The 22227-nt window shown below is 39.8% G+C and overlaps 1 protein-coding gene across 1 annotated transcript; it reads right to left on the bottom strand.

The window, feature by feature from the left end:
* Nucleotides 1-555: 555 nt before the first annotated feature.
* FBXL3 (F-box and leucine rich repeat protein 3) lies at nucleotides 556-18089 on the bottom strand. The gene is made up of 5 exons (XM_082490189.1): nucleotides 17891-18089; nucleotides 12973-13336; nucleotides 10039-10161; nucleotides 6789-6960; nucleotides 556-2517 (listed from the first exon to the last, which is right to left on the bottom strand). The coding sequence occupies exons 2-5, from the start codon at nucleotides 13333-13335 to the stop codon at nucleotides 1874-1876; spliced, it is 1302 nt and encodes a 433-aa protein (XP_082346315.1). The 5' UTR covers nucleotide 13336; nucleotides 17891-18089; the 3' UTR covers nucleotides 556-1873.
* Nucleotides 18090-22227: the final 4138 nt, after the last annotated feature.

The following is a 22227-nucleotide window of genomic DNA, read 5'->3' as shown; positions in this document are numbered from 1 at the left end:
TCCACCTTTACCACTCAGGCAATTCCCAGTCAGAATATAAAAAACACTGAGCTTTTTTAGTTTTACAGACTAAATATATTGACACCTTTTATACAAATAGAAGCTAATTATAGTATTACATTAATTTAACAAATTCTAATACAAAACCCGTGTATTTCATAAAATGTGATCTTTAAATCAAAGCTCTACAGAAACATACAACTCCCATATAAAGATGTCCAGTCTGCTGAGCAATCATTGCTCAAAATACAGTTATGAACTTAAATATGCTCGTAAGTGTATTACACTTGAACTATACATTTGGATAAACATTACTGAAATCAGAAATGAAGAAAATGTACTTATTACCAGAACCAGCTGTACAGCTCAAATGAGAAGCCACCGGCTAAGTTCGATACAGCCCCACAGCTGGAGCAGCTTTGCCCTGCTGGTGGTTGACCACACCTTCCAAGATGTTCAGCAGTCACATACTTCAGTGTTACCAACCAATAACGCAAAAGAGAAAAATAATGTAACTGTTGGCGGTAAGAAATGAAGACACAAGACACTCCCAGATCACAGGCAATACGTTGCCTACACTGATTACAGACTAAAATCTTTCTTTAATGAAATTGATTTACCAAATATTCAAAACAAAAATTTTTGCCTACTGCTCTACCTCACGCAAGTTTACTGCTTTTAGCAGTTTTAAATATTAAGAAATCATCAAACTAGCTGAATTAAAGGTATACAAAATGATCATCTATCAAACAGTCACTTTATACATAAACATTTCTGAAACAGATTTACAGTATACAATTAGTTTATACAGCTTAAGCAACTGTTACAATGTCATTTCTCTCCAATTGAAAGCAGCCAAGAGGTCTAAGATTTTGTTAAAAGGTTCTTGGTCACTATTCAAATTTTAACTTTCTTGTCTCACGCTGTTCATATCCACGTCATCACATTTAACACTGCAGGGTTCATTTAATAAACTATACATTATTCCATCTAACCCTATGCTGCAAAACCAGTTAATGTGCAAGAAAAGCTCATTAACTCCCATGTGTTTTTAAATACAATGTATCTACATTTTTCCCCAGAATGCTTTCGCTTCCTGAGCTAGACATAAAATACCTTAAAACAGGTTTAGACACAGATCTGAGCCCCCATAAGCAAACTACATTAAAATGCATAGAGGGGGGGGAAAAAACCAACCCACACCACTTTTGGTAGCTCGCACTATTTGTTTGCGCTCTCAATACATTTTAAATGGATCTAATAATCTGTTGAATAAGGTAGCAAACTTAATATTTTAATTGTCTAAACTATATTACTGTGTATTGCTCTTGCCTGTTATGACTTTTATATAAAAGAATGTGTACATTTCACAGCCTACTAAATACTCCTTATAATCTTAATCTTGTCATCTAGGTGACACGATTTAGAAACGCTACAGTCTGCAACAGAAGCATGCAATTTTGGTGGGGTTTTATTTGTTTTTTAAGATCAAATCTGATCATGCTCAATACTAGTATCTAAATCAAAGAAGGACAGCATATCAAAACTGATATTCTGCAGTTACATTTTAATTTTTTTAATACATTTTTTATTTCCATCAAAGTTTGAGGTCACTATCAATGAAAAAGAATAAATCTGAAACAGAAAACAGGTTTTTGTTTGGATGAAAACAGGTTTTGGAGCTAGCCATGATTTCTGTTTTTTAATCTGGATTTCATAAATCATTTTTGAATAAAAAATTACTTTTCTAATCAAGCAATGAAGTCACTTATAGTAAAAACTATAGTATTAAGTAAGCTTATACGGTAAATTGCAATATGGTAAGCTTGGGTTAAAGGTGCTATTCCATCCACCCTGAATTCTTTTAAGGACTTTACCATGTGGGCATCATGTCTGGAAACCAGACTCTACCGAGATGCTTTGAAACCTCCCAATGAATCTGCTCTAAGCTGTATTTTTGATCAGGGATCAAAACTTCCTCCATAATAGAAAGCTGAGAGAGACGACCGCCACACATCTTCACAAACTCAACAAAGGCACTGCAAGAGACTTCACACTCTCCTAGGCCAACAGCTGAGAGATACTTGCAACGTTCTGCAATACGGATCAGCTCCTCATCCAGTGGCCGCAATCCGTTGGCGCATACCACCAGTTCAACTAACCGAGGACACGTCATCCCAACGCGGCCAAGTACATCTTTGCTTACCGATCTTCCAAAGTAAAGGTGAGTGACAGGTATTTCGTAACGAAAGAATGGGTCAAACTCTTCTTCGTACAAGAAAAAGTACATTACTAAATTTACTTTAGGAGAATGTTTGATAAAAGCGTCCCAGCTGCTCTTCTGAATCGTGTGGAACTGAGTCTGTCCAGGATTTTCACTGACAACATCAATGCGTAAGTGTTCTAACCTGACATGTTTTTCAGAAGACAAAGCAAGCAGAAGCTCATCACTCAGCAGATGGTAGTTCAGCGCCAATTCACGTAAGCCATGACACTGGTCAGCCACACAAAGGATACCTGGGAAAAGAGAACATTATGAAAGGGGTTACACAGATAAATATATTAATACCTGAACAAGAAACCTAAGACTGAATTTGTTCATGTCTGTCAAGAGGGTGCAAAGACCATGTATTTCAACATGCAGTCAAGACCTAACATCAAAACAAAATCATACTGACAACCACAGCATGAATCTTTTTCACATAAGCATGGCCTTGTGATTTCATTGTATCTACACAGTAAGATACACATACACTATGCAACCACATCGCTATTTTGCTAGGGAAACATAAAAAAGTTAACATGTTGCATTGTATACTTTCCTGTGGGAGCTGATTCTCATGTGACAAATATATAAAAAGCATACTCTTGACTGTTCTGCCATCTTATAAGGCCACATACACTTAAATTCAATTTTGTAAGAGGGGTTTACTCATAATAAAAGTATCTCCCTCGCCTGCTCTGGAAGAACTGATGTCCCTCTCTGTGGCTGAAAAAGCAGCCATGAATGAAAACTGAAATCACCTGAGTGATGCAAATGTAAAATGAATGCCAGATTTTAATTCAATACAGAACTTGCTGCTGTCAGCATTTGTTCTTTCTAGCAAAGTATAAATATTTAAATTTGGAAAAGCAAGAGCAAAAAAGAAGGAAACACCAAAAATTGGGAGCAGTAATTCCTAGAACAGTGATTTTCAGACTCTCTGTTTAATGAATCAATATAACCTGCTGCTCATGGAAGACAAAGACATTAACAAAAAGCATTCAGTTTAGTCTATAAGGTTTCCATTCATCCAATTTCCTGATACAAGCAATGGTACCCACACTGGTAACAGTGCTAAAATAAAAAAAGCACTAAAAAAAGCATACTGTTCTCTGCATTTCATGTGACACAGAAAACTGCACGAAATTGAGGATACAGTCTATCCATTAATAGAGATGAGAACATAGCATTTAACATGCAACTGAAAAACCTGAACTCAGTACACTATAGCTTTGAAGCAATGGGAAGAAGTATAGAAAAAACAGCAGCTATTTTAAGATGCAGTTATTAAACTCAGAAGCCTATATTGAACCTAAAAACACTTTAACAAAATTACTGTAAAAATACTGCATTGCATGAATACACACACCAAAACGTATGCATTTTCCACCTGAGGATCTGCAAGAACACATGCATCAGAACCTCTTCGAACTGTAAATACTGTCATTTCAAATATGAAAAAAATTGTTAAATGAATAAAAAAGCAGAATTTAGGTAAACAGGATTTTAACCCAACTCTTATTGCAACCATTTCCTGTAAAAGCAGTTTATATATGTATGCATACCCATTACTTCATTCAGGGGCAAAGGGATGGTATCCAAAATGAGGGAAAAAAATCCACCTTTTTTTTTTTAATTAGCCTACAAAATTAGAATAACTAAGTATAACTACAAACTTGTGTGTACCTTCTACATGTTCCAGAGATCATTTCCTGTCCTTAAATCATAAAAAAGTTATTCTTACAGTAATACTCCCATAAGGGCCACTATGACCACTCCATTTAAGCAGACTCAGGCATGCTGCTTCATAGTAACTAGGTCTCTTCACACATGAAATATTTTAAACAGTTTCAAGATTGAGATACGTTGTCTCACCACTACACAGTTTCAGAAAATAACTTGCTATAAATTTAGCAGCCAAACAGCTCCTTACCCAGTCTGCCCTTCAAACAATCTTTGTTAACTTTAAGGCTATGTTATTGACCATTGTAATGCAAAAAGAGATGAACTGAAGTTCAACTTGCCATGACGTAGGCACTGCCTTTGTGGCACCAAGAGATAAATTGCTCTAATGTCATACAGCACAGATTTGCATCACCAAAACCCTCTACTAAACTGCTAATGCAAAGACACCCGACACACACTCTTCTCCCCTACTCCCCCACTCCAAGAGAAGCAACCCTCCTACCCTTGAAGCCGAGCAGAAACACAGCCTTTACAGAAACGCTTTCAGTTCCCTCTGTTCCAATAGCTAGCATTTCATGTCATAGACAACAGCACATCAACATGCATTTAAAAGTAACCATTACTTTGTTTTATAAGGTACTGCTGCAGTTCTAATGCAATTTAAAGTTCAGAGGGGAAACAGCAAGCAGAAGAAACTTCAGAGCTTACAAAGGTAAGAAATACATCACTGCCTTAGTTTCTCCAGCCCAAACCTAAACGTGCTTCTATCTTTGTACAGTAATTTAGGGATTATTCAGAGCATCTTCTGGAATCAATCTTCTTCCTTTATCCCTGCAGTAGTGGAGTCTCTCTTGCACTACTTGAATTACTCTCCTCTGTCCTTCACTAACAAAATCCTTAAGAACTGCTCTAGGACTGAACATTACCCCCACCCCCGAACTGCAATTTGAAGGCATCTTATACAATTTTAAGTGCATCTGTAAGTAATTAGTTTTGCATAACTCATGGCACTTTTGGGTCAATTAAAAGTTTTTTCCACATTTATAGCAGCCTGCTAATTATAACATTCCCATCAGGGAAAAAAAAAAAAAAATCCAGGTAAGTCTTGGTGCTCCAAGTTTCTCATTTTCCTTCAAAAGTCTCATTTTTGCAGCCTGCCTGCTCTGAAGCTAACTACCTTCATACCAGCTCCTTTCTTATGTTCCACTTTCTTCTCCATCTCAAGGCACACCCAGACACCTGAATTAAGTGATCAAATTCTCCTGCTGTTTGCTTAGCACTGTCTGGTTTTGTCACTAATGCATCTGATCCCGTTCTATTCACCTCCACTCCATGAAGGACAATAGCAGTTGTGCTCCTTGTCCCTTTAACAGGCGTTGCCATTTCTTACCCATTGTTCCTTCAATTTAAAACATCGTACAAAATACCTCAAACAGAATACACCAGTCAAACAGCTTCACAAATGCATGTCCTCTCCCAAATTATCAAGCGTACGATGTCTTGTAAAACCTTCTAGCAAGGATTAGCCGCAAGCCAGCAAAGTCTGCTACAGCTCACAGTTTGCTCTTGGATCCAAGTCCAAGGAAATCACTCTCTTTGCCTACCTACAAATTACTGCTGGAGCCTCTTCCTCTTCACAGACACATTATGGCTCCCTGTACTTCTCAGACATGAGGATTCTCAAATTAAATGTTAAGTCAGAAAAAAAAAAAAACAGTCACTCAAGCTAATTTAAACAACCCCCTGTCTATGATTACAAAGCTTTGAAGGAAATAACACTCTGGTTAACACGCTGGTGAACGCTCTGTCAGAAAAATCTGCTGCAAAACAAACCTGCCATTTCAGGACTTCTTATACAAAGCCAAACACTAGGTTTTGTCTGAGAGCTAACACCTGCAAAAGATACTAAGTTTGTGTTTTGTTTGTTATCACTACAGTAACATGCCCTCTGCTACAGTATCACTTTCCCCACTGGTGAATTTTACATATAACATACCTAATATTTACAGTTCCAACATATTTGCATGGAGAAAGTTATGGTGACTATAGTATTTTCTACTTATCCTCACGAGAGGAATTTAATTAAGTTGCCAGCATCTCATTTATAATTCCTCTTCCATTTCTCAGTGAAAAACTGATTCACAGCCCATCAACTTAACACTTAGAATCTTAAGCTTGCTGTGCACTGCATAAATGTTCCACAAACATTAATTCTATGAACTTCAACAATCTAAGTGCTTTCATTGCAATACGAGCTGGCTTCATGCTTGCTACAAACACACTTAGAGTGCTAATGAAGTAAATTTGGTAACAGCAAAAGTTCTGCAGTGCTCAGTCTCATCTCCCCTTTGTTGACACTGTCTGCACTTATCCTCCAGTAAAAGATTAAACTGCTTTCTTTCAGAATGACTAAACCAGCATCTTCATAATCCATGACATTGCAACACTCAAAACCCATACATAATGAACCGCGGAAAAGGGACTCGCGTTCTGAAAAGCTTGATCATACTGGAATACTTAAATAGTCATTGCAGAAACAGTGCACGATGAAGTCAATACATATTCTTTTAAGTTCCATAAGAAGTTAGTTACTTGTCCAGAACAGACATGCACTATTTTATTAGCTCAGTAGTCACTCTGCAAGTGGTGGAATGGACAGATGGATTGACAACCTGTTGAATTAGTATTTTCATCAGTGACAGTTGCTGCAGATTCATCCTCACTGTCACGCCACCCCTACTTTTTCAGAAGTTTACTGGTTTCAGACAGCATTTAATGCATACATTTAAAAAAAAAAAAAAAACACAAAAAAAAACCAACCCAAAACACAGTAGCTTACCAGCTGGAGAAACATGAGGACAACTGCTCATTTTCAACAGTTTCAACGTGTCACTGTTGTTAGCCACTAGCACTTTGAGAGACGGATCATCTACGGGTGTATCGTCAATCTTAAGTGAAGAGAGGGATTTGGAGTTTACAAACACCACTGTCAGTGCAGAAATAAAGTGAGACTGGAAAAAAAGAAAAGTTTAAATGAAACAGTAGTATCTGAAATGAAAATCTCAATGGTTTTACACTGTATACGGCAGTGCTAGTTTTCTTTTACTTACTGACAGCATTTGCACTAAAAGCATTCTTTTGATATTGCATAATTAAAAAGCAATACCAAAATTGACATATTTTTGAGTAGAGGAAGTATAATAAATTTTTGCTATCAGTCTATGTATTTGGCAGATCAGAATGTCTAACATTAAACATAAATGAAGAGCCTGACCCAGGACAATCCACTATACAAACTTAAATCTACAGGAAGACCACAAGCAAAGAAAAAGCTGAGAAGCTCTAATTTTGAAGATAATTTGCAAGTTGCAATCCAAAAGAAGCACCTTCTAGAACAGGGATTTCCACGTGGCGAGTTGTGCTGCACTGGTGAGATGCAAACACAGTCAAGAGTGGCAATCCTGTACTGTTAAGATGTGTCCAAAGCCAAACGTTACCACTGCCTGTCTACCATCCACACAGAGTATTTAGGGTTTGAATGGATTTATCTTGCAAAGCCAACTGGAGTGGTCCAAACAGAGCCAAGGTGCAGGTGATCAATTAATTACCCATTAAGCAGCATAGACAATGTAGGTGCAGTACTCGAGGTTGCTCCTCAGTGTTTCTACGTAACCACTGAAACTCAGCAGTAAAGACAGAGCCCAGGACACCTTAACTTGAGAAACAAGGACAAAGCAGATACAGCAGTGCTTGTAGAAATCATTGGTGGCACAACAGAAGTGAATAACTAGCTTATCTTCATGACTTCTCACAAAATTGACTGAATAGAAGACTTAAAAAAAAAAAAAAAGTACTTCCTCCATGCACTACATTAAGCATTCCATAAAATTATCTGCTACTTTGATTTCAATACTGTTTCACTCAGCCACATGCACCTGTCGAATCCTGAATATAGTTATCTGAGAGAAGGCAGCAGTATTTGCTCACTTTTCTGTTACGTTTGTAATTTTTGCTAAAACTCACACACGATTTGATTTAGAGCAGGAATCAATATTTTCACATTAATATAAACTGTCAATGTCAGTTCATGCAAATGGAAACAGAAAGTTCAAATCAGAAGCATTAGGCATTTTGGCTTTAGGGACCACTCCCAATTATACTGACAATAGGTTGGTTGTATACATTACATACTGAAGAAAATGTCCTTTAATAATATTTCCACTCTGTATTGTGAAAGTTTTAGTATAGTGTTTTTATTCTCTGTATTTAGGATGCAATTCCCTTCACTAAGAAGATGTTAAATAGAAAGACAGAGAAAGCTAACCATGTTTACAAAAACAGGTAACTTGAAACTGTAGTTTGAAGAGCTAATGGATGACAGGCAATATCCCAAAATGTAAAAGCTGGTGATTTAATGTCTTTTCAATATTGCCACATATACAGCCTATTGTATGATTCTTTAAAAAATTCACGTAGAACACACTTAGCAAAAAAACTAGGCAACACAATGCTAAACGTGATTTATAAATATGCCAGATGTCACTTTACTTGAACTCAGAAAAGCATTGATGAAGATAATGCAAAGGAGTTCAGACTTCCTATACAGTCTGATTAAAAATAAAAAATAAGGAAAACTGTGTAGTGTTAACCATTTTTCAGATCCACTCATCTTTGCCTGCTTGTCAGCCAATGAGCCTGTTACTAACAGCTTCCCACAAGAACTTACTCATGGTCCAATTCAATTCTTTAGCTTCCTTAGTGGTCTAAGAAACTTTAAAAATCATTGCTGGTACCATATGTCAGTGACATTATTGGAGTGGTAAACATCAAAAGGCAAATTATGGCTACAGTTGATTTTGGCTCATTTGGAACGTATTTTTTTAAAGGCCACATGTGAACCTGTTAGGAACAAAAAAGGAAGCCTGTATTTTAGAAGCCTTGAAGCTGAATAAGACCATAGCGTGAATGACTACAAATAATTATTCAGCAAGCTGAATAGGACCATAACATGGTCCAATGAAAACTAAGTAAAACAGCTAAAACAGCATTCAAATTAAGAAATAAAACAATATACAAGAGCTGAAAGGACAAAGTACTGCTAACACACTGAGACTGTTTTTTTTTTTCCACTACGTTCAGGTTTTCTTACAGTCACATCTCAAAGCACATCAAAAAAGGAAAAAATCATACCAAAACTAATTAAAGACCTGGAAAGACTCTTCGAAAATTAAGGATTAAAATACATATTCAAGAGAATTACATGACGCAGCTGTCAAGGATAATAATTGATAATCCTTCTGTAGCTAACCTTGCTTAAACCCTATAGCCTACTTCCCTTCCTGAGGCTGTCCCTACTTCTTCCTTGTCCTTGTTGCCATCATCAGCAATGACGTCACCGAGATCCAGCTAATAGTCTAGCTGTATCTGGCCCTTCACATATATGCAGATTGGATTCAAGAAGCGAGGCTGCGAGACATCCAAGACATTCCTGTCATAGAACAAGCAGCCCAGGTTACACCAACCACTCTCCTGCTCCTCAACAATAGTACATTTCTATCTCACTAGCAGGAATTCTTGTTTAGAAGCATATATGAGATTTGTTGTCTTCTAGATTAGATGCCTTCTAACAAAATCTAATTTTTCATGATCATATAATGATCACATAATTTTCTAAAGAGAGCTCAATGATAATATAATCCCTACAGCAAGTCCACACAGATGAAACGCTAGCACTCATTTGATTACAGTTGTCTCCTAAACATCCCCCATAGTCCTACATTACAATAAGACAGATGGGAATTGTCTAGCCTCCTGACTTGCAACATATTGCCCAGTATTACATCGAGGTCAATAGACAGGCAGGACTTGGAAGAACCAGGTCAGGACTAAGTTCTGACATGATACACAGAATAAGTAAAACAGTTGTCCATCTTGGTTCAATATCTTAGTTGCTCCCTTTAATAGAGCCCAGTAATGAAGTTTTCTTTACCAAAGATTTGTATTTTTACAATAAAACTTTACGTAAAGTTATAGAAATACTGTATGACTGCAATACTTGGCTATAGAAAAAAATATACATATTAAAATACCTTCGGTAAATCCATGAAGCTTGGCCGGGCAGTTGAAATTAGCCCAAGTGTTTTCAGAGAGCAATTCACAAGCTGTGACAAAATATCACAAGCAGCTTCTGCAGATTCCTTGCTACTGTCCACCTTAAACCAAAACAGATTTATTTTTCAGAAAACACTGCTTAAAACACACACTCCTTATGAAAAAGCAGAGTAGAGTAGACGTACTTGAACATTTGTTTTTTTTTTTTTTTTTTTCACTTTACCTTCTGAAACGTGATGTCAATAAAAAACACAAAACGCCACACTGGGAATCCAACAATGTCATTCTTTTTTCCCCCAAAAAAGTACATAGCAAAAATCCAAGATAATTTGCTATAAATTTAACACCATCCTAAACACTTTGGTAAAATTTAGCATGGTGAGGGGTCAGCTAAACAGTTTGTTCCAAGATGGGAGGTATCTAGAGCACAAGTCTTATGAGGAGCAGCTGAGGGAACTGGGGTTGTTTAACCCAGAGAAAAGGAGGCTGAGGGGAGACCTTATCGCTCTCCACAACTACCTGAAAGGAGGTTGTAGCGAGGTGGGAGTCTGACCCCTCCTCGAGACCCTTGGTCTCTTCTCTCAAGTAGCAGGCGATAGAACAAGAGGAAATGGCCTCCAGTTGCTCCAGGGGAGGTTTAGGTTGGATATTAGGAAACATTTCTTCACCAAAAGGGTTATCGAGCATTGGAACAGGCTGCCCAGGGAGGTGATTGAGCCACTGTCTATACAGGTATTTAAAAGCCATGTAGATGTAGTGCTGAGGGACATGGTTTAATGGTGGTTTTGGCACTGCTGGGTTAACAGTTGGACTTGATGATCTCAAAGGGCTCTTCCAACCATAACAATTCTATCATAAGATATTCAATCCACATCAAATAATAAGAAAGCGGAGGTTCATTTGGGTCCAGAGCCTACTCCACTTCCTCTTTACATTATTCCTTATCTGAATGCAGGAACTCTATAAATCTTCTGGTGTGTGAAAAAGCTGCTTCCTTTTACCGTGACTCAGCTCATAACATAGACCTGCTGGAGAGTTAAGTGCATTATCACATGAGCCTATACAACTGAGCCTTCATCATTAATATCACAACAGATATGCAATGGATACTCTGGGGAAAAAAAGAAATCTTCATTAGTCAGCTTGTTACACAACTGAATCACTTAATGTGCCTCCAGTGGATTTTCCCCAACACTCAGATGTGCTTTCTGGATAACCTCTTATATACAGTAGGTGTGACAGCTTTGCAAACCTACAGAACTATAAAAAAAAAAAAATTCAATCTTGTGATCAAGTTTAAGTCTACCATAAGCCATGCCACCTTGTCACTAACTGATCCAAGTCCAATGAATTGTTCTTTTTGTGCTCAAACACAAGCTGAAAAACCTTGATTTTCAACAATCCAATCTTTCCTCACCTCCAAAAAATGTCCCAAGTTTTCAGCCTTGACGGAGTAGCAGTCAGTGTTATATCCACTTCCTTGTGATTATCCTTACTTAGTATTTCCTATGATCTAGTGTTCATTTTGCAACACTGAAGGAGAACGGAAGGGACACGTGCAAGAAACGACACAGGTATCACCCAATCACTGAAGAGCACCTGAAATCCTTCAAAAACATTTGGTGCAAAGCAATGCAGACTGGAGACAGACACTGGAAGGTGATTTATTTGGACACTGATAAAAACCCTGCAAAACCTATAATAACCAGTTTGTATCTGATACCACATTAAGCAGTAGCAATAAACATGAACAGGCAGAGGTGCCCCAGCTACACACATGCTGATGACTCCTACATTAAAACTCCCAGATCTCAAACAAACAACTAGTAAGTCTACCTTGCTGCAAAGTAATTTCCTTTCCAAATTTGTCACACAGCCAATGCATAGGCAGCCATGACTGCTTCACAGCACCCTTCCAAAACAGTGATATGTAGGCTAATGTTAAAGGTTTTCATCTGCTAAAAATAATTCCATGATGTTAAAGCCAGTTCTCACCAAATGGTATTCCTCGGCCAAGCAGAATCAGTAGATATACCATTCTGTGCAAATCCCATGAACTTTTTCAGTTAACTGAAACTTAGCTGTGCTGCCTAGATGCCATACATGGACAATCCCACATAATTACTACTAAAACTACTAGTTGCTTACTAGTAGTACTGAAGTCACTATCTGTGCATTAAAAGTTTTTTTAATCATGAATATTAGATCCAGCTCCCTACAGGATGTGAAATGGAGAAATGCTCTATTTATGTATCCTGATAAAACTTAATTCTGAGGCAGGTAACCACATGTACAGTAGTATCAGAACTGAAGTACTTCTGCCCACTCATCAAGGCAAAATTCTAAGCAGCTAAGATGCTATAAGAAAAAAAGGAAAAAAGAACACCAATCCCCACCTAATGGAATTAAGACAATGAAAAGGTATGTTCAGAACTGCTATTCCAAGTTTTGATCCCAAAAATATATCCAAATAAATAAATGTATTGGGAGATAACCTCTATGTCTATATGCCCATTTAGAGATCCCATTTCTTCAGTATACTAGGCCTGAAAACAAGGCTTACTACACTGAGAGCTGCCATATTTCTTTTTAAATAACTGACAATCCTAATCACAAAACCAACACCATAGGCTTTTCCTAACAGTTAGTGATGTTCTTTAAATTTCAGCATGTTAAAATGTTTTGATCACAATTGTCAATTACCACTTATCATCAGTATATCAATTACTGACATTAAATCATACTTCTTGTGCTTTTATATATATAGATGAACCATCAAAACTGTCTCAAAAGTATCAGAGATTTCCTTAAAACATTCTGAATAAAATAGGAAAAAAAAAAAAAAGAACTAAATTTGACAGACGCTTTTTTTTTTATAAAATCACTTTTAAAAAGCCTCAAAAATACACTACCTTGAAGCTTACATACTGCAGGTGATTGGAATGCCTCTTTATTATTTGTTTGATTAGTTCAGGATGTGTTGCCCTCAAGTAAGACGTAGCTGGTTGATTCAGTTCAAACTCAAAACACCTCCAGAGATCAGGCATGTGAAACACTTGGTTCCAGCTTCGGCAGACCTGTGATGCATGAGCACGATCCAGAAGGGGCAAGTACTGAAACACCTGCAGGATAATGTCTTGAAGCAGGTTCGCCCAGTCAGGACTCCGCACAGCTATTGTTTTCTCGTCTAAAACCTTGTGTCTCTTGGATTCTTTCTCAGTTGTTTCTTCAGATGAACTGCTGTTGGCATCATTAGTTTTCCTTCCTCGTTTCATTCTATAAAAATAATACAAAAAAAAAAAACCAACTATGTTTTTTGTAAATGTAACAGAGCTGAGAAGAACAATATTAATAGAAAACTGTGGAGGTGAAGAAGCATGTTTTCTGTAACCACACTTTTGCGGGTTTTTTTCCCTCCCCTATATGAAGGAAAAAAACCCTCAAGTAACAATGAATTTGAAGTGGTAGTCTAAAAAGAACGTTACCATCTAAACAGGTACCTTTAATATTACTTCTTTAATCATTAACAGTGTTATATTTATTTATAAATACATATTTATAAACAATATAAAATTTATAAACAAAAATTTGTAACATTGCTTTTCAGTGTTTCACTTTTGTGTTTGAGAACACTTTGAACCTAATTTGTTTTACCGTTTTGTTGATTATCACTCTACTTTCCTACTAATGGAAAGATATTCTTCTAAGCAATTTTGTGAATGCTGACATTCATATTGATGACCCAGTCCTATTCACCAGAAACAACATTTGAAACTAGATGACAAAAGTCAGGCAAGAAAGTAAATAATGAGTGTGTGCATGTCTGCAGGCAGTGCATCTTGCAGATGTTGTATCTGTCCAATTAATTTTTATTCCCAGACAGGAAGAACCTTTCTGTTTGTTTATTTCTAAAAACATTACTTCAATATGCACCTATTTTAAGTCTGTATCCTTAAAAACATATTTCATTAAGAACACCAGTGTGCTTTCATTTTTCCAAATAACTATTAAATAGGGATTATGAAAGATTTCTAGTAACAGTCTGGAAGCTTCAACTCACAAAAAAGTTTACAGAAGAGTCAGCAAACTTGCTTCAAAATCATATTAAATTCATCAAGTCTGAAGCAAAAGGTTTTCTTGTTCTCAGTAGCATACACTTCTCCCATAGTGGTCCCACTTACACAAGTTCTACCATATATTACATTATTCAAGAGGAAAAAAAAACCCACCACTACATACATCTGAGATAAATCTAGCATTGGGCTTTGATCAGTGTTCTTTTGTAATGCCAGCTTACAATTGAACTTAGCATCCAATCATTCATTTTTAAAAGCCTCAGTGCGATGAACATCATGTCCTAAAGGGCTAGGAATGAGATCTCACACTAAACTACAATACACACAACTCTGGTCCCTAAAAAGGTAAGAGAATTCAGGGGTGGGGTGGTCTTGATATGTATAAGCACCCCCCAGACCCCATGATTTTTGTAAGATAAACATGGACTTCATACACAGTGAAATCATTCTGGTTTAACATTCAAGCACAATTACACACATAAGATTATCATATACTCAGTTCATTTGGGACCTGAACAATCAACATGCCCTGCTACATACTGTGACTAAGTAAAAGTTTAGAAGTCTTTTTTTTTTTAAAACTAAGTGTAATACACCAGACATACAAGTGAAAAATTACACTGTTTATCATCAAACGCATCATAGATTATTTTTTCAAAGCCAGCATCTCCTTGCCTCCTTTAAAACACTTTATTCCTACCTACTCACATGACAAAAGCAAGCTATCACTTATGGTCTGAAGTTATTCATAAAATGACATAAACAAACCTGAACATACTGTCATGAAGGACCGATGAACAGAATTTGTCTCTCAATTTTTTTCAACCACTAGCATTTGAGAGCAACCATAAGATGAAAACACTACTGGGCAAAAATCTCTACTTGCTTCCTGAGAACTACTTACTGTGATTCACAGCTCACGACTATGAGACTACGCAAAACATGACTCTTGTGCTGAAACAAGCTTTCTACCCGAGAGAGTTCTGTTGCTGAGCCACTAACTTCACTGGTACAGAAGAAAAGCAAGAAAACTGAATAGTGACTTAGAGCCATCTGCAACTAATAAAACAATGAAGTAACTGGATTTTGCAACTATGAAAACTTAAAACTAATCAAGAATTAGATTAGCAAATCCGCTGCAAACCTGTCATGTTTGTGTTTAACTGCTAAGAATAGTCCAAGAATATTATTTCTAATGCTAGTCTGAAATGCAATATTCCTTTAAACTTTAGGCTAAACAGATATTCCAAACAACTAGGCTATAACGAGCAATTACCATATGCAAGCTATTCACTTGCCAAATTTGGGATAGCGTGTTTGATGTCTAAGTCCTTCCAAAGCCATCTCTTGTTAATCTGTAAAAAACTGCACAAGGTAACTGTTAGACTTGGCTCTCCAAGTCTTCCTTTACAGAGATCCTGCGTCATCTTTTGCTAATAAGGTAATATATGTGCATAAATTTTCTAGTTAGTTAGGCTACTTTTACCACAGCATTAGAGAGTCAAGCATTTTCTCCCTTATTACATTATAGGGGCTATTGTGCATGTACAGTGGAGTTGATTCACATACACAGCACCTTTACTACAACTGATCTCAAAGACACGAACACTAGATCTGGCACTTTTCTTAAAAAAAAAACACAAAAAAAAAAAAAAACCAACAACAAAACCCCACCAAAATCAGGAGTGAGCTGCCACTGCCAAAGCAGTATGAAATTTTCAGCTGCAAAAATAACCTCTGAGACACAGCTGACAGAAGTGGACTGGATCATCAACAGCCAACTTAGAGGTTACACCTCTGAGCTAACTTTGATGAGTTCTAAGTAGTTAATATACGCTTGTTACAGATCAAAACCCACTCCTGAAGTTGTGGGGTACCATCTGAAGTTTTTATAGACAGCCAATGAAGAAGAGAGACAATACAGCCATCACTAGAGCTATACTGATGATGAATTTCAGATCACAATCTTCCAAGAAAATAAGATGCTACGCGTTCTAAGTGACAAGGCTTGAAAAGTAGGGGATGGTAAAAGATATTTCCAGACAACTTTTTTTGTTACTGACATTTTGGATGCTCCTGTAATTGAAAAGAGAGAATAACTAAGTTTTGAAAAATATTTCCTTGTGGCACTTTTTCAAAAGAGAAAAAAGTATCTAAGCTGAAGACCAAAAATTATGATTTTAAGAGTCAGATGACTGTTTGTCACCTAATTTCTAGTTAATTTGTTCATCTAATTTTTGTCATCTTGTTTCAGAATTTAAAGTATTGAAATAGCTTTTTAAAAACATAACTGGTTTCAACCTCTTAACATAACCAACAATAAAACAAATACAAATTTGAAAGAATGCGTATTTACCTACAGAAGATCACAGTAATCTAAAAAATATTTATAAAAAAACAGGGCAACTTAAGAGAGTAAACCTTTCTGCAAATTTAATACAGGAACAGGCAAATTCAATTAGGCAGTTCAGTTCACTTTGTTTTATGCATCTGATAGTCTAAAGACCTAACCATTCAAGATCACCTGCTATAGGTGAACCTGCTCTGGCAGGTGGGTTGGACTAGATGCTCTCCAGGGGTCCCTTCCAACTCTGACCATCCCGTGATTTTAAACCCAAGGCCAACAGAAATAATTTTGCAACGAGGAAAACACTGATACAAAATTCCGTGCTAGCATATTACAGTACAGGTACAACCTATTTTTCAAACAGTGATTGCTTATCACTTCTTGCAACACTTGAACTATCAATCTTGCTTTTCACTCTCTCTGGAACACTCAGGACACACTAAGCATTGATCAGATTTTCCAAATTGCTGCTATAATCAACTTCGCTTTAAAAATCTAAGATCTTGACAGAAGGGAGAAAAAAAAACCCAGTCAAACAAACAAGCCCCAAGAAAAAGAAACCCCAACTCTATCGGGGCAGAAAGATTTGTGAAATCAGGGTGCCCAACTCCTTAAGATTTTCCAAGTAAATTTCTCAACCTATTATAATAACTTTATTCTGAACTCAGTGTTCTGAACTCCGAATCTGGGCGCAACCCACGCTATCTTGTTTGCAATACAGTCATGTTCATCCACAATCACATAGTTCAGTCACCGAGTAGGAGGAGGAGCAAAGCACATGCTGAAGATTGTTTTTATTGCTGAGTAAGGTGCAGACAGAACGCAATGGCAGTTCAAATAATAATAAAAAAAAAAAAAAAACCACACAACCAAAACAAAACCCAAACAACTATGCACGGCTGTTTACATTCTGCGGATAACGCTTTCTCATGAACCAGCCTAACTGAGCTCGTTGTGTTGTTTCACACCTGAAGTTAAAGGCTGATCTAGAAACAAAAGGAGTGCGTGCGCTAAGGGGGACGGACCGAAAGAGGGGGCGACCCGGACATAAACCGAACCCCGAATCACCGCAAACAACTAGCTCTGGCTGAAAACAATGAGGGATTTACCATTCATGACTGGAAGCTGCGAGGCAGCGATAGTCTATGAACACCCAGGGTGGGTTTTAAGCCCCGGAGACGCTTCACCTCAGGGCCGGGTCTTTCCGGCCCAGCCCGGCGCCGCGGGGCTCGAACAGACCGGCGGGCGGGGGCTCCGCTCTCGGGGAGGGCCCCAAGCCCTGCCGCCCCCACTACTCCGACCCCCCGGCCCTTCTCCTCCCTACATCAGCAGCGCAGCCGAGCTCCAGAGGAAGGTCCTGCTGCGCTGCTGCTGCTGCCGCCGCCCGCCCCCTTCCAGCCCCTTCACCTGGCGGCTCCCTGCTGCGCTTCGCATTAACCGGGACTCGGGCCGCGCTGGCGCCTCCGCTCCGGCCACATCGGCTCCCTCCACAGCACCACCTCCTCCGCCGACCGGCTGTCCGTTCCGTCCCGCCCGCGTCGCTCCTTCCTTCCCTCCCTCTCTCTCTGTTTACTTCCCAGGGGCGGAAGCGACGCAAACCAGCCAAAATGGCGGCGGGCGGGCAACCAGGAAGGCGGTGCGTCCCCCCTTCCCCCCCCCCTCCGCGGGGGCGGTGCAAGCCAGGCGTTGAGGGGGCGGTTGCCCGCCGTAACGGTCGTCCTGCAGCCGTTATCCCGGCGGCGGGGGCCTCTGCCGCCTGGTCCCGCTGGGGGCAGCGGCTGCCGCGGGGGACAGCCGGCTTGTCCTGCTGTCCTTTTGCCGCCTGCCCGGCTGTCTGGGCTCGGCGCTAAGCGTCTCCTGCCTCGGTGTACGCCGCGTCAGCGGGCCGGCCCTTGGCTTCGCCTGGCTACCGCACTGCGGGGTGGCAAGGCCCGGGCTGCGTGGAGGCCTCCCCGCCTGGTGCTCGGCGGCCGGGAAAGGGAGGAGTGAAGCCTAGCAAAAATAGCGGGAGTAATACTGGCAGAGGAGTTGGATCTTCATCACCGATAGAGCCAATTAGATCAGTGATTTGGAAGCTCCATGTCGGAATGAGTGTAATGGAGAAAGCAAACAATCAATGCTTCGTGTGCCCAGCAGGCACTGGGAATGAAGTGCTTGGGATATTGCCAGGCAAAGCAGACAAAAGTGATGTGTGACCATTCCCTTGGGTTGCAAATGCTTTGTCGTGATGAGTTGCCTGCATACACGGGGCATCACGTACCACTCAGTTTTCAGTCCGGTACATGACTGAAATTTTTAAAGTTGTTAAGCTTCCCAAACTTTTTTTTTTTCCCCCAAGTTCTAATAAATTGCTGCTTGAATTTTTCATTTCAGGCTAGTGGGTTACGATCCCAGTTCCCATCATTAAGTTTCCTGGAAACAGCCAGATGTCACCCGATGCTCTCCCCAGTTTTGAAGTGGCTTCAAAACCAGCTAACAGTTCTTCAGTGATCTCTCAAATGTCGTCATCCCAGAGTTCTTCAAGAAGCACTTTATATGAAAAATTCATAGCATTTTCTTGCATACTTAAAGTCTGTTAAAAATGAATATTTTTTTTTTTTTTTAACTTTCAGTTCTAAGGCTAGTTCCTTGAGATTATTGGTGGGAAAAAAAAAACAACTTCCATAGAAACAGCAATGTTTTTCAGTGAGAAATACTCATTTTCATTTTGAATTTCTATGAGAGAATATTCTCTTTTTCTCCAATTCAAAATGTCTTGAGATATTTACTACAGCTCAGCCTTTATAGTTCCGTGTGCATTTATAAATCTACATCCAGCCTTCAGCTTTTCAGGAAATGCAATAAAAATCTGGAAATAAAAGGTGGGTTATCACCTCACCTTGAGCAGTTTAATGCGCATCTCAGACATGCTTGTCATAGCACATAATAGCAAATATGTGACTGTGTAATTTGTTCAGTTACACGGAACAGCTGCACAAACCTTGGTAGATAATGAGGTGTGTTTATGGCTGAAACCAGTGCTTTCAAGAAAACTGAAATAACCGTTTTGCTGTCCCCACCTGGAAATGTTCAGTGTCTTCCATTCTCGCTGTTTAGGAATTCTCCTTTCAGCCCCACATTGCAGTTCATAGCGGGTTCTCTAAAGGTGGGAAGATAACAGCCCCCAATTACAGTTTCTAGTAATGACAATTTATATTTGCAGGTATACAACTTGCAAGCTGCTGGAGATGTGGGAGAGGAAGGTAGACTTGGACTGCAAAGGGTTGACCCTGACCTGGGCCCAGTGCCTGGGGAGAAGGATCTATTATTTATCAATGAATGTGGTGCAAGCAGCTGCCACTTCTCCTGGTTGCCTTTCTTATTATTTTCAGGTAGCATTGCGCTGATGATGTGATGTGACTGATTCATGTCTTGTGAAGTCGGTAGAAATACCTTTTCACTAAGATTAGTGCTCTGATCAAATTCTGATGTCTGCAGAAAAACAAAAGGAACACCTTGTGGCAAAAAAAAATGTCTTTTCTATGTCTGTGTAGAAGTCTCAGGAGATGTAACAGGGCAGCAATTTCATTATTTTAAAACCCCTACCGCATTACCTGAGTTTAGATATATTGCCTTACTGGGGGAGACTTCTTACAGCACCTTGCAGTTTTATTTTGCTGCCTGATATTTGGAGTAAACAAAGATTGCTTCAATGCCTGTGCTCGTATTTACTTTGTTGTAAGTGCCTGTGTATGTTTTAGGCACACTAAATGTAGGAGGAGAGGGCAAGTGCAGAAGGAGCTCTCTCCATCCCACTATTTGGGGGCACAGCAGCCAAAAGCAGCAGGAAAGGCAGCCGCAGCTCTGTACTTGGAGCCAAATCAGGCCGCAAACACAGTACAGAGCACGGCCAACAGCATCTGTGGTGTCTGTTGGCAAAACATGAGAACCGGGGAGTTTACCAGAATTGAATAAAACTACAGGCAGCTGGTGGTATGGGCACCCTTTTCTGGCACCTGGTGAGCCCCCGTGGCTGGCTCTGACTTAGCTGGTAGGCAAAGCCATGTGGTTTGTAGAGCTCTTGGACTCTGAGGTAGCTGGACCAGAGAGAGGTGGAAGCAGGTTAAGAAAGGTCCAAGTAGCAAAGGTCTAAAGACAGCATTCAGAGATCTGGGCTGGTCTGTGAAAGAGCTGTGTTGTTGCCATCTGTGGTAGGGTCCCTTGAAGCTTTAGTTAGTAACTTGAAAATCTTTAACAGGTATGTCTTCATTAGGTGGTTTCTTTGCCTTACTTATCACTAAACTAACAGCAGATGAGTTTTTGAGAGGAGTATTTTAAATCATAGAAGCATAGAATGGTTTAGGTTGAAGTGACCTTGAAGATCATCAAGTTCCCACCCCCCTGCCATGGGCAGGGACACCTCCCACTAGACCGGGTTGCTCAAAGCCCCATCCAGCCTGGTCTTAAACACGTCCAGGGATGGGGCCTCCACAACTTCTCTGGGCAACATGTTCCAGTGCCTTACCACCCTTAAAGTGAAAAATTTCTTCCTAATATTTAATCTAAATCTCCCCTCTTCCAGTTTGAAGCCACTCCCCCTCGTTCCATCACTACATGCCCTAGTAAAAAGTCCTTCCCTAGCTCTCTTGTAGGCCCCCTTTAGGTACTGGAAAGCCGCAATAAGATCTCCCCGGAGCCTTATCTTCTCCAGGCTGAACAGCCCCAATTCTCTCAGCCTGTCCTCATAGGAGAGGTGCTCCAGCCCTTGGATCATCTTTGTGGCCCTCCTCTGGACCCGCTCCAACAGGTCCATGTCTTTCCTATGTTAGGGGCTGCAGAACTGGACGCAGTACTCCAGGTGGGGTCTCACGAGAGTGGAGTAGAGGGGCAGAATCACCTCCTTTGACCTGCTGGCCACATTTGATGCAGCTAAGGATACGGTTGGCCTTCTGGGCTGTGATCACACATTGCCGGCTCATGTTGAGCTTCTCATCAATTAGCACACCCAGGTCCTTCTCCTCAGGGCTGCTCTCCAGCCATTCCCCGCTGAGCCTGTATTTGTGCATGGGGTTGCCCCAACCCAGATGTAGGACCTTGCACTTGGCCTTGTTGAACTTCATGAGCTTGGCATGGGCCCACCTCTCCAGCTTGTCCAGGTCCCCCCTGGATGGCATCCCTCCCCTCCAGTGTGTCTACCTCACCACACAGCTTGGTATCATCGTCAAACTTGCTGAGGGTGCACTCAATCCCACTGTCCATGTCTCCAATAAAGATGTTGAACAGCACGGATCCCGGTACCAACCCCTGAGGAATGCCACTTGTCACTGGTCTCCACTTGGACATCGAGCTGTTGACCACAACCCTTTGAGTGCGCCCATCCAGCCAGTTCTTTATCCACCGAGTGGTCCATCTGTTGAATCCATGTCTCTTCAATTTAGAGACCAGGATATCGTGTGGGACAGCGTCAAACACTTTGCACAAGTCCAGGTAGATGACATAGGTTGCTCAAATGATAAAGGTGAAGTTATTTTTTTTGTGTATACTTTTAATAGTCCAGGGGCCTGTACTGAGCCCTGGTATGCAGAAACGAGACTATTGAGGAAACTACTTTGTAATTTTTTATTTTTCCAAAAGAGAAGAAGAAGCTGTCTGAAGTTTCAGCCTTTCTGGTCGGAGAGTCACACACTTATGGCAGATATTTGAAGCAGCCCTCACTATGAACATGTGAAGATGAGGAATAGCCCACAGAGACCCTTCCATAAAAC

Source organism: Vanellus vanellus, assembly GCF_965231255.1.
Source record: "Vanellus vanellus genome assembly, chromosome: 1".
In the NCBI taxonomy this organism is placed as follows: domain Eukaryota; kingdom Metazoa; phylum Chordata; class Aves; order Charadriiformes; family Charadriidae; genus Vanellus; species Vanellus vanellus.
This window is presented reverse-complemented; position numbering and strand designations above follow the sequence as displayed.

Coding starts and splice junctions, on each gene's coding strand:
- FBXL3 (XM_082490189.1), bottom strand. CDS start 13,335: ATGAAACGAGGAAGGAAAACTAATGATGCCAACAGCAGTTCATCTGAA. Junction 6,961..10,038: donor GCTTCATGGATTTACCGAAG/GTATTTTAATAT, acceptor CTTTTTTTCCAG/TCTCACTTTATTTCTGCACT. Junction 2,518..6,788: donor TCCTCATGTTTCTCCAGCTG/GTAAGCTACTGT, acceptor CTCTTTTCCCAG/GTATCCTTTGTGTGGCTGAC.